Source organism: Sphaeramia orbicularis, chromosome 6, assembly GCF_902148855.1.
Source record: "Sphaeramia orbicularis chromosome 6, fSphaOr1.1, whole genome shotgun sequence".
Classification (NCBI taxonomy): domain Eukaryota; kingdom Metazoa; phylum Chordata; class Actinopteri; order Kurtiformes; family Apogonidae; genus Sphaeramia; species Sphaeramia orbicularis.
This window is the reverse complement of record NC_043962.1, coordinates 47257845-47271580: the sequence shown is the minus strand read 5'-3', so window position 1 is coordinate 47271580 and position 13736 is coordinate 47257845. Positions and strand designations below refer to the sequence as shown.

Sequence of the window (13736 nt, the reverse complement as noted above, 5' to 3'; positions counted from 1 at the left end):
CCAAATATGTCAAGCAAAACCTTTTACTTATCCGTTTGATGCAGTAGCAGTAAAGAAAACTCAGCATTATGAGCTAAATGCACATTCACTACAAAACTCCACATATGTTAAGTCTGAAAATCAGCGTGCCTTTTGTGTATTGCAGATACAGGCCATGCACAAGAGCAAGAACATTTAAACTGTCAAATATGTAAAACAACATGTATATTTTTAAACCAATTTGTGTCATTAGAACATCAATATGACAAATGACAGGAGCACAGGCAAATTTTGTTTGTAAAGCAGACACGCACTAAGTCATAACATGCAAATATCCACCCTGGAGAGATCTTATCCAAAGATGCAGACCAAGAGCTACAGACACGAGTGTTAATTTTACTGTTTGTGTCTCATATGTAGGCCTCTTCATCCAACAATAGAAGCACATTACAGCAATTTGTTTGGATGTCGTCTGCCTCCAGACCTGTGATCTTTATCTGGGTCCTGTCCCTATGGGCCTTTTGAGACTTTCCCTCATGAATCAGGGCCTGTATTCCTAAAGATTCTTAGTGTAAAGAGTTGCTCCTGGTGGCCAAATTCTAGGGAAATTCTTAGAATCATGATGTTTTCTTAGAATTTCCCCTAAAAATTAAGAGTAGATCCTAGTAAAGATAAAAGCTATTCCTAAAAAATCCTAGCCCTTAAGAGAGCTCCTAAGGTGAGATCTGTTAGAGCAGGGAAGAAGACTTTTAAAGGGCTTAGGAGTTCCCTAAGCAGAGGACAAAATGGCCGATGGAAGAGGCAGGAGGGATAATCTCCAAACACTGGATGACAGTGAATTAATTAAACACTACAGATTGCACTGTAAAAAAAAAAAAAAAGTTAAAAAATGGTATTATTCCGGCACCTGGGGTGCTGAAAAAATACTGTTAAATAACGGAAATAACCATCTCATAAAAATACAGTAATTTTCCATATTAAAATACAGTTTTTTGCCCTAACTTTACATGAGATTTTGCATATTTTTTTAACTATTTAATGTTTAATAAAGAATATTTACATGTATTAAAACAATCAATTACACATATATATATATATATATATATATATATATATATATATATATATATATATATATATAATAATTCAATGAGACTAAGTTGTGCAATCCACTGATAAAAACTGTATTTGGACAGTTATCAGTGCTTATACATGTTATACATTTACAAAAATACATTTATTCAACATTTTTGTTGTGAAATCTCCCGTAATTACACAAGATATTTGTCAATTTACAAACAAGTCTTGTTAAACTTACAGAACAAATACCTTTTATGGTTAATTGTCAGTAATTTTATCTTGTTTCATTTTTTTTTTTACAGTATTAAACTTTAACTTAACAGTTTAATCTCATAAATAGAAAAGAAATATTTGTGAAATTATGATACATTTGAAATGTATTTTAACTGTATTTTTCTGTGAAAAAAGAAAAAATTTTTTAAAAAAATGGAAATTTTATGGTTATTCACAGTTACTTTTTTCGTGTTATTTTACATTTGACAAGTAAAATCATAGTCTATTTTTATCATTTCATTGATATTTTCCTGTATCTTAAAAATACAGGAAAAATCTGTAAAATAAACAGCGAAAATTCTGTTAAATTACAGATTTTTTTTACATTGTGGATCGTGCAGGAATCATGCTTGTGGTCGATCTCATTAGAGATGCACTTACTTCTACAACCCAATGCCACAATGCAATACCACCTGAAATCAAAGTCATCTCAACACTGAGGTTTGGCAACAGGGAAAATGGAACAATGCAGCAGTGATGACTTGTGTCTGTCACAACCTTCCATCTGCAGGGTCATCAGCCTCCTGAGGCCAGTCAGCAATCACAGACACTGATGAAAGCTGAGCCAGTTTACCCTCGTTAATACCAAATTGAGGTGAAATGTTGCAAGTTGAAAGTGCAAAAATTACCAGCATGCCAATTAATATGAGCAAACAATCAAACTATCACTATGTGAATACTGTGCCAGTGGGCCTGAGTTTTTTCACACATTTTGTAAGATAATTTTAAAGTATAGCTTACTATTCATTTAACAGATATTTTATTTTATGAAATATTATTTACAATTATACAGTCTTCATGAGATTAGATTCTATGATTAGGTTTATCAATTTGAGGGTCCATCTCTTGTCCATTATTGTCCAAAAGTATATTTTTTTTTCTAGCTTTTAGGATCAACCAATCACAGCTTTTGAAATGATGGCTCATACCTAGCAACAGGGTCAACCACATCTCCTCACTAAGATAGGAAGTCTGTCCATTCCTTGCTCAGATTTCTCTGAGAGTGTTCTGGAATCACTCCTGAGCTAAGACTCCTTGCAAGAAATTTTAGGTTAAGTTAGGAGCTCTGTGAGAGGATTCTCAGAATCTTTAGGAATACAGGCCCAGGTCTCTATCCAAGCAGGCCTGTCATGGCCGCTGTGCTTTCAGACATGCCAATGCGAAACCCGTTCTGATTGGCCCGACTCTAGAGCAGCCCCCGTCTCCCACCAGCCCCTTCTAAGCCAACTTTTACAGCCTGATCTGATGAGTGGAGGCGGGTTCTCATTCGGGTAGACGAGTGCAGACCCTAAGAGGGGACTAACTGGGCAATTAGAGTCACAGACCAATTTGGGAGAACAATAGGTCCACACATTTAACATGCTCCCCCTGCCAGAACCCAGCAGGGGTCTGTTGTTGGGCCTAATGGCTGCCCTGTAGACAGCGTGTCTGTCTTGGCAATGTGTTGCATGGCCCTGCCTCAGTTAATGTGAATGTGATGGTATTAGCTGAATGGACACCTGTCTGAGAGCTACTAAAAACCACAATGTGGCTGCTAAAACATTTGTGCATCCTTAATGTTACATGATACACTGTTTTCATTTTTTTCCCCTCAAGATAGCAGGTACTGGATTTTACAACTTGCATTTTTGCTAGTGCACATCATCCCAGTAAACGCCATCTGGCTATGCAAATCAGTATTTTTCCATGTCATTTTTTTTGCCAAATATTTATATAAGTGTCAGTTTTACACCATGTAGCTGAGCTTTACAGCTGCATTTTATGATTAATGCGGTCAGAGTATTTTATCAACATTTGGAACCCATGCTTGACGACACCCTAATTTACTTTCCACTGGACAGAAACGTGTAATGCTAATGGAGAAAAACTATGAACTGCTGCATAGGTGAAAGAACTAGTCATCAGTATGCAGGGTATCTGTACATATTTGTACACATTTAATTTTAAGACCTTTTAAAACACGAAATGCCATTAGTGCAGCAAAACAAAGTAAACAAGACACAGGCCTTCAGCTTAACTGCTGTCAGCAGACATATTTACAACAAATCATCTCTTGCACTAGACCTGACCAAGAAATACATCTTCATGGTAATTAGTAATACAAAATATGGGTAAAGTAAGAACCAAAACTGAGTAAAACATATTTTCATTATTTATGGTACAGTTCAATTTCAGGCAGTGTCTGGTTTACAGATAAAATCTTCTACGTAAATGTAAAACACCAAATCTTGCATAGGTATTTGTAGTCACTGAGTACAAACCAACAGACTACCTCTAAAACATGTCAACTGATGTATTCTTCAGCAAGGGACAAATGAATTTTAAATGCTATAGATGGGGCTTAAAAGCAGAGGAATATCGTCTATAAAGTCTTTTTGAGACAATGTTTGCCTTACAGTAGTCTCCATTAGTAGAGTGAAAAAAAACACCTGAGACTTACATCAAAGACAGGGGTGTGTATGTGGGGGGGGGGGGGGTGGCTGACTGAGATGGGCTCCCTTGTAGCACAGTGCACTCAGATAAAGGCTGTCTCCTCCCTGCATATGAGACACTCATTGACTTAAGAGACTTGAGCCCCATTTGCTTTTGCTCTTTTCTCCCTATAACACCCCCCCTCCCACACCCCCCACCTCCATCTGCTGGGCTCCAGAAGGACTGACAGTCCCTGTGCAGACTGTCAGTAGCACTCAATTGTCACATCCAGTCTCCGGGCCTTATGGGGAGACGCTGCCACGCCGAGGTGTGCAGACAACTGCAGGCCAACCAAGTACACTTAACCAGGGTAACACACTGCATGTACCGGAAGAGTTAAACTGTTCCCTTTTGATTTGAGTTCTCAACAGGAACCTAAATATAAGGCTCATTTATTACCGCTCATCTTGTCCGTAAAGCGTAGGTTAGTTTTGCATTCTAAAACTACATTAATACAACACACATTATTGTGCAGCCTTGGAACTAGAACTGCTATGACGCAATTTCTAATAATCTACCCAGGCTCTGTGACAGTTTAAACGGAAATCTTCTGTACGATCAAGCACACACACTTAATAAACACAGGACAAAATATTCATGCAGTACCAAGTGTTGACTTTATTTCTACTCCTGAATGGGGCCTACATATAGAACTCACAGAAAAATTTATCTTTTCAAATCACTTCAATTAACAGTGACTGACTACAGCTCACATCATAAACCCCCCACAAAAAACATGTGAAGAAATATGAAAATACTAAATTATAATATAGTTTGGCGAAGTTGGGGTACACTGTGCGTCACGCCGATGTCCACTTATGCACGTCTTCGTTCCTTAGCACTTCTGTTCTTCTGCGATTCTGTAAAATTACAGAGACGTTAATAGCAAGACCTACTTTAAACAAAAATTGTAAGAAACAAAAAAAAATAAAAATAAATAAAAACAAGTACATTCAGGGGAACACATTTTGAGGGGATTCTATCCAGTCAGATAAAAAAAAAAAAAAAAACACACTAAACATAATTTTAAATTGTATTGAACAGGATGTTTCCAACAACCATGACTATTCACATACTGTACATATACTGCATTTTGTTCTTTCACTGTTTTTAGTACAATTGATAAAGATTACATGATTTCACACTGGTGAGACAAATACAATACTACTTTTGGATTTGGATGAACAGTAATTTCCTTAAACATGACATGATGTCTATTAAACATGCCTTTGAGAGTCTCTGAGGGAGGGAGGGGGGTCACAGCCCAGATATCCCCCATTGATGAAACAATACTGCAGTAGTGCCCTGAAACATGCGTCCTAGAAGGGAAAGACATGCAGTTAATTCAATGTGTCACACTAGTATAAACATACATAGCTTTTTTGAAAATATGCTGCATTTTTGCGTTTCTTTGCTTTGTGTCGTTGCTTACCTTGATGAGAATGTGGGGGTTTCCAACTATTAAAAGCAGGGCTTTGGGACGAGTGATTGCCACGTTGAAGCGCTTGGGATTGGCCAGAAAGCCGAGAACACTTTGCAAGTCATTATTATCCACCGATTCATTTGAACGCACCTATAATGTACAAGAACAATCAGCATAAGCAGTATTATTGAGCGCTATCTTAACACTTTAGTTTTTCGGATTCAGGTAAAAGAAACAATATTACCATATATTGTGTCACTTTACACTGACTCACTACAGCTGAGATGAGAACTTAGACATATTGCGTCATTCTAAATGTAATGCATGAGGAGTGAAAAAAAAAAAAAAACAAGAACAAAAATTAAACAGAAGATGCTGTGCACTTTTAATACCCCTTGGCCAAATATAGTGTAAGATTCTGTTGAAAGTGACTGTCCTATAATTTAGATTAGATTGTCTTTGTGTAATATTTATAACATACTTATTTATTTTTTATTTATATTTTTTTTATTAGGCTTTTTAGTCTCCCACCTGACCCAGGGCCACCACAAACTGATTACATTCTATGTATTCATCATAACGTACTCCATGTGTCACCCCCCCCCCCCCCCCCCTCCTCTATATCTCTATCGCTCTCTCTTTTCTCCTCCTTTACTCTCTCTCTCTCTCTCTCTCTTTAACCCCAACTGGTCAAGGCAGACAGCCATCCTTCAGGAGTCTGGGTCTGCTCGAGGTTTCTGCCCGCTAAAGGGAAGTTTTTCCTTGCCACTGTCACCAATCACAAGTGTTTGCTCCTGAAGGATTCTGTTGGGTCTCTGTAAACTTAATTTGATTCTGATTTGAATTGATAAAGCACTTTGTGACTCTGTCTGTGAAAAGTGCTCTATAAATAAAATTTACTTACTTACTTATATTTGAATGTACTCACATATTATAACTGTAAAAAGGCACAAGGCCATTTGACCTTGAAAAAGTAGGTCAAGGTCACCCATTTTCAATAGGCTTCTGCTCTATGCTAAGATGCAACTACAGTATAAATTTGGTGCAGATATCTCAATGCATTCTTCAGATAATGAGATGATGTTGTTGAACAGGTAAGCGGGCGGACAGACAGACAGACAAAATGATCACAATACCCCTTGGCTGAGGGTTAAAAACCACATTGATCAAGATTAGATAATATAAAAAAAAAATAAAACATTTGCAGACTCTTGTCAGCATTCTTGAATGGAGTTAAAGCTGTGGGAGACTTTCGTCACCAATTTCTCATCAAATCTGTAAAGTCGCAGTCATAGCCTAAGTATCACAAATCCATAAGTCTCTCTGTGATTACTCACCTGAATCTCTTCCCTCACGGTGACCAATTTGAAGTGCCATCCACCAAAAACAAACCATGTGTTTACAAACAGAGCCGGTAGGCAACTCGGGCATCTTCGGAATTCTGTCGCGACGTGCACTGTGGGAAACGGAGGTTCACGCAGCCGCCTGGCAGCAGCTGTGCAACCGTATGATATCATATGACTGCAATAAACATGACGTGGAAACTGCTGGAGGGAAGCGGAGCTCCGCCTGGCAGCGGCAGCTGCAACAAACATGCCGTGGAAACGGCGGGAGCGCTGCTTCCCTCCAGCCGTTTCCGCTGCCAGGCGGCTGTGCGAACCTCCGTTTCCCACAATGCCCGTCGTGACAAAATTCTGAAGATGCCCGAGTTAACTCCCGGCTCTGTTTGTAAACACATGGTTTGTTTAAGGTAGAGTACACTACAAAATTGTTCACCGTGAGAAAGAGATTCAGGTGAGTAATCACAGAAAGACTTGCGGACTCATGATACCTTGGATAAGTCTGGGGTTTTACAGATTTGATGAAAAATTGGTGACGAAAGTCTCCCACACCTTTAAGTTTAGCTTATGTGGCAGGAACCATGTACAGAAAACAGAGCAGAGATGCTCTGGACCAGATTATAACATTCTCACTAATTTCCATCTGTAGTCCCCGTGGCAGGCAAGAAGGAAATTAAAAAGGGAAACCATACAGAGAATTAAAAGAAAAACCACACTTAAAAAGAAGTCAGGGTGTAGAATGCAACTGAAGGGAAGAGTCAACGCTGGCAGTCTTGGTTTCTTAAAACCCATGTTTTTGTCTTGGTGGCAAAATCTATCAAATTTGTGGTTCCTTCAGTTCAGTGGGGAGTTTGCTCCATACTGTTACGGCTTTATATGTATATGTGCTGTACTCTTAGCCTAAATATGAACTATTTTTAATGAATACAAAAGTAAGTCTGGTTTGACCCATAACAGGCAAGTTTGTAAATTATTCAAGAAGGAACAAACATCAGACAGCATTTATTTCAAAGTGCATTCTGATGTTTGCGGCTTACATTACCTGTATTCTGTTTTCACTTACTGTAGACAAGATAATGACCAGGAACTCCTGTCCTTGGAACTCTTCCACAGAGCCCACTTTAATGTCAGAGAGGCCCACCTTACCCAGCAAACGAATCTTCTCACACTGGAAAATGGGAAAATAAAGTCCGGTAAAGATTAACACTTTCAGTGCCATGGGCCGATTAAATCGGCTTTACGAAAACAACCTGTAAAGTGCCACGGGCCGATCAGATCGGCTTTGGAGAACACGCCACATTTGTGTACAAACAAACCATCCACCCCCATTTCTTTCTCACATTTCGATGACGTTCTTTCTGTGTCCCCCTTTTGAGACCAAGCAGACGGGAATTTGAGGTCACGAGACCGAATAATATTTTTATATCTTTTTAATGTTTCTTATTCTCCGGTGTTTCATCAGAGGGAGCCCTCCATGCCGGGGGGCGGCTGTGGACTCCGGGGGCTGTGGCACCTTCTCTCACTGGGTCCGCTCCTTTTTGGTGGGTGGGGGTCCCAGTTGGCCCTCTCCCACTAGTTGGGATGCGGGGCTGTGTTGCTGGTGCCTGGTTGCCGGGGTCGGCGGCTGCCTCCTGGTGCGGATGGCTCCCTGAGACAGCGCCTCCTAAATTGATGTTTTACTTTTACTTGTACATTTTTGTTCTGGTCTACCCGTGCAGTCAGTCTTCTTAAGTATGTGTGAGCTTGTGGGTTTGCATGTATATGTGGGTTTGCATGTATATGTGTGTGTGCGCGGGTGAGTGGGTGGGGGGCGGTACTGATTTTTAAACTGATATGTAAAGCACTTTGTGCTACAGTTTTTAATGTATGAAAAGTGCTATATAAATAAAGATTATTATTATTATTATTATTATATTATAAATTATGCAAATTACGATCAATAATGAATCGGCTGCGTCCGGTGCGTTTTGGATCTAATCAGCAATCGGTCGGATGTTACCGAGCGGTTTCCTGCAGGATTCTTCAAATATTATAAAAACGATGCGAAATACTGAAAAACGGCCAAATTCTGTGGCACTTTTAAGGCATATTAGCCCCTTAACTGTCTGGCACTTAAAGAGTTAATTTATACTTACTATAAAAGTCATTTTAAAGCCAAGATTCTGGTCCAACCCCTTTGAATTTATCACAATGAATGCAACATACATGCACAACTCATACAGAAGAGTTCCAAACTTAAGAATGACACCAGGCATTTTACCATCACTTGTGTTACAAAGTAAATTATAAAATCAAACTGTCAACAGGTACTTACAGCAAGTTCCTTACATCAACTATAAACTGACTTTGGAGTAACATTTATGGAGTGTTATGGTAAAGTAAAAATTATTATCACAGCTTAGAAGTGGCTGCTGCTTAATATCCTGTCTTTATACAGCAAATGTAAATGTCTACTTCATTCAGGAGTGAACAGTATCATAGTTACTTAAAGTGGATTATGACAGACAGAGCTAAACAATGATAAACTTTGTAATAATGATATTCACAGGTTTTTAATCTGCTGTACATAAATTCTGCTGTCCTAAATATGGTTCACTGGCTAAAAACATAAGCTGCACATCCAGAAAATAACTCTTGCGCAGTGCTTTTGCATTAATCTAGAATGTTATGAGCATTAACTAAATTGGTTGTAATTGTCCAGTGAGCCCAATTATGCATCTAACCTATGCATCCCCATCTTATTTCCACATTAAATGACACAGAGCAACCAGGAATTATCAGAGTATAATCACCTCTACTACCCAGAACAAGGGAAAATATTGTCTTAAACAGAACAGTAGTTCAGTAAACAAAATTTTTAAGAACAAGACCATTTTATTATCCTCCTGAGACCCAGAGAATACAAGGTTCAGATTTTTTATGAAAAAAGTCTAGACTGAAAACACTGATGCATTTTTTCAGATACATTTTCTTTTTTTTTTTTCTGAATGTCCTTTACAGTGGCTTTTTTATCTTTATTTTTAAGATAAAGCTGGGGAATTCTTGTCCACAAACATTGACAAAAACAGAGATGGGTCTTAGGAGGTTAATTCAAAATATCCATGGCCCATGTTTAGTTGTGGCATGAATAACACACTTTACAAAGCATTGTTGCTCCTTTGGGATTGAATATTACAACAGTAATGGTTGTTGATGGTACATAATCATTTGTTATCTTTTTTGTAATTTAGTGACTGACTTTTTTCTTTGTTATGGACTGTATACATTGGCCAATTAGACAGGTCATGTGGAATTGGGGTGGGACAATGTGGGCTTTACTTCTTCCTATTCCTTTTCAGGCATTGAGTGTTGTTGAAAAGTCACAGGGAAATTGTTGTACATTTGTGTGATACTTGTTTTCTTTTTTGGCTGATTTATTTCCATATTTTGGAGTGTCCTTTTGGATCTGGAATTTCTTTTGCCTGCTTATGTTTAAAGTGAAGTCTATCTATATGCATAATACGGCTATAAAATGCACAGAGTTTATTTTTGATAAGTATAATATTTTTGCGTTCTGTGGGATTGGTTCAAATTTATTTTAATATGTGTAAGAGTTGTTAAGTTACTTCAAGGAACTGACATGGGACTTCAACATTTTTTTTTATTTACCATTTTAAACTTTTTTTTCTTGTTTTTGTTTTTTTGATATTTGAAAAAAAAAAAAAACTGAATCATTACCATACCTTTTACAGTGGCTGTCTAATAGTGCCCGACCGATTTGGGATTTTTGGGGCCGATGCAGATATTGGGGGCTAAAAAAAGCTGATATCCAATATATCGGCAGATATCCGATATTGGCCGATAACCAATATATTGGCCAATATATGAAATAACACTGATCTACACAGGATATAATCATCTTATATTAGATAATTGTGGACAGGTGGAGAAACAGTTGCATAAATCTTTGTTTATCTCAAATATAATTTACACAACTTTCAAATGCAAACTATGCAATCAAAAAATAATTAGAGCAAAAAATATTTCTTACCACACAATTATGTTTTCACTCACAAATTTTGATGTGTCTGCATCATGGTACTACAACTTCCCATGTGGACTAAGGACTAAACTGAGCATGTGCAGAGTGAATTAGGTGAGTCCTAAGTTTCTCCTGATTGGAGCAATTGCAAGTGTTACAACTGACCCTGTTACAACTGTCCCCAGTCTCCCCTACACTATAAACACCCAGGCCTGCTGGCAGAATGAAACTGTGAGGTAGACAGGAAGTGCACAGATATGGGGGTGTGTGTGGGGGGAGTGAGTACTTCATAGGACTGGGGGTGGGGTGGGGGTGGGGGGTTAAGTGGTCCATCCTCGTCAGAGTGCGGTAGCGATCTGTGAGTTTCACTGGGGGGGGGGCAGCAAGTATTCTCCAGACAGCACACAAACACACACACAAGAGGAGCGAGCGACAGAATCTTCGCACAGCAAAAAAGTTCATATATCGGCAACATCAGCTACATATTGGCCGATGTTGATTAATTGGTGAAATGCTATAATTGGACCGATTAATTGGCCGGCCGATTAATCGGTCGGGTTCTACTGTCTAAGTCTGGAAATATACATTGTCATTTTTGAGAGACACATGCCTGTGTCATGTCTTTGTTTATATGCAACAAACAAGGTAATTTACTGCATGAAGATTCTCAGCACTGTATATCAAAAGTCCATTAAGAAAAGCACAAAAAACATTTCACAAATAAACCATGCAGTCTTACTTGTTTCCTGTAGGGGGTAATAATGCCAATGTCAGAGGTATCCACAGGGTTGTAAAGCTTCTTTGCCAGCTGGCAGCAGTAGAGCATGACCTGCACTGCTTCCACTGGGTTGAACCATGATGGGTTGTTTCCTTCCCTCATTTCTGTGCCCTAGGGACGAGCAAATATGAGAACATTTGTGCTGAATATACTTGTAACTTGATGTAATATTGGCAAAACAATGACCACAGATTTGCAAAAAACCCAACAAGAGCTCAACTGTTGGTTTCTTGTACATTGTTTTGCTTAAACATTATTATGCTGCGTTTCCACTACATGGAACCAGCTCGACTTGACACTAGGTCCTATTCCTGGAGACCGTTTCCATTACACGATTCTACTGACTTTAGAGTACCTGGACGTCATAGCGATTTGGCGCGTTACTTCCATGTCGTCTGTTGAGAAAGTTGCTGATAAACTCACTTGTGTGTTGTCACATCAAGCTCATGCTGAATTTTTACGTCGGCCACCAAAGATTGAATCTCCTCGACCAACCATGGTGTAGTTTTGTGGGCTGTCATCATGTGTTTTAACCTACCGCTATATTTACAGTAAACTTCTGCATCTTTTTTGTGTAGAATGGCGGGCCACAGAGACAACTCTCTGACCAGTCAGTGGGCTGCAGTGTTTAAACGTCACGTTTTAATATCTGTTCCCCAGTCTTGGAACCTTGGCGGAGGTGATACCAAAAAACTAGTACCAGGTGCCAGATTCCAGGTCCTTTTTTGTAATGGACACGCAAAAAGGCTGAGTCGAGTCGAGTCGAGCCAGTACCACATAGTGGAAATGCGGCATTAGAATGCTAGATTCTAGAGGCCTCGCTCTATATCTTCGGAAATAATTATTAGGCTACTTGTGACTTTCAATATACATTCAACAGCTTTTCAGCATGATCGTTTGCTACTCATTTAGTTTTTATAAATTGTCTTTCAACATCAGATGTTCTTAATCTACATGTTACTTGCTCTTGAGAACATCTGAGTTTTGTTGTTATGGATTTCTATGCAGCTTATTACTTTATTCAATTTGTAAATCAAACAGATTTTGCTTCACATTTACACACAAGAAAACCCGAAAGTTTTCACAATTACGTCAAAATTATGACAATTATCACAGTAGTCCCAAAAATATTTCTAAAGGTAAATTATGGGACTTCAAAGACTTAACAAAAATATTGACTAAAATCTGACAATCAAATGAAATCTTTGTTAGTTTTATGACTCCTCACCCTGACTCCATGAAAAAGAAGTGGGAAGCCTTTTTTAGGCAGGGTTTTCCATTGACACAGGGAGTCCACAACAGCCCTGGGTGCTTTCACACACAGTTCACCATGGTAGAAGAGCTTGGACGACAGCGCAATCAAGGCTTCGTGAGAACGGTAGTTGTATAACAGTTTGGTCACCTACGGACACAAAAAACAGCTTTGTGATCATTCTGCAAACAGCCCATGTAGTTACTCATAAAAATTGTGCTTAAAAATTTATTTGCATGAACAGTATCCCTATCAATACAATAAAGCACTTATTTTTACCAAATTCAAAACCTATATTGATGTGTAAATGTATCTCGGTAGTACCTAAAAACTGATGTTGTATGCTTTACACTCACCAGTTTAGGGTTGTATCCCCAGTCGTGTCTAGAGTACAGTGGGTTGGCCATCAGCCTCTCCAACAGGGAAACACCCAGACCAAAGGCAGCTGCCAGCTTTGATTTCACTACTGGACCCAACTGACAGGGATCTCCAGCCAACACAATCTAAGTAGCCGGGTTAAATATCATTAATAAAACAAATTTCACCAAGTAATTATTAATCACTATAACAGACATAACTACCTCTAAAGCACTCAACAGAACGTGATACTGGCCCTGACCTGTCCATCTTTCTCTGACATAAGACTTATCGGGATCAGGGACTCCGGTTCTGTGGCCTGCCCAGCTTCATCCAGGAAAAGATGGGAAAAATGGCCCACTCTGAGAAAGAATCAGTTCACAGTTAGCAAACTCAGCCTCAAGTATTAGGAAAAGTTTATTTAAAATGCAGGGCTCTATTCAGCCTGCAGCTAAGCCTTACTGTAGTCCTATTTTGTTGAACATGCTAGCACTGGCACAGGTGCTGACTACAATCCTGTGAAACGCAGCATGACGAACATCTTCTCCTGCACTCGAGTAGGGTCTCAACACTTCTGGGATGGACTAAGAAAGACAGAAAAAACAAGTGGTGCCAGGCACAACAAACCCCACCCCTCACATGTATTGTAGATTATTTTGGCATCGATCCAGCTGATGTCATCATGTCTATGCGTGTGGTGATGTCAGCATATCAATTGCCTCTATACATGTGCCAAGTTTGAAGTAAATTGAAACAAAACT

The 13736-nt window shown here is 38.9% G+C and overlaps 1 protein-coding gene across 1 annotated transcript in view; it reads right to left on the bottom strand.

Moving 5' to 3' along the window:
- LOC115420391 (RNA helicase Mov10l1-like) overlaps positions 1-13736 on the bottom strand; it is a 40022-nt gene that overhangs the window by 12152 nt on the left and 14134 nt on the right. The window contains 8 exon segments of the mRNA XM_030135627.1: positions 5032-5123; positions 5237-5377; positions 7631-7735; positions 11328-11477; positions 12595-12768; positions 12975-13121; positions 13238-13337; positions 13438-13559. Of these exon segments, the coding sequence (XP_029991487.1) occupies positions 5032-5123; positions 5237-5377; positions 7631-7735; positions 11328-11477; positions 12595-12768; positions 12975-13121; positions 13238-13337; positions 13438-13559 (1031 nt within the window).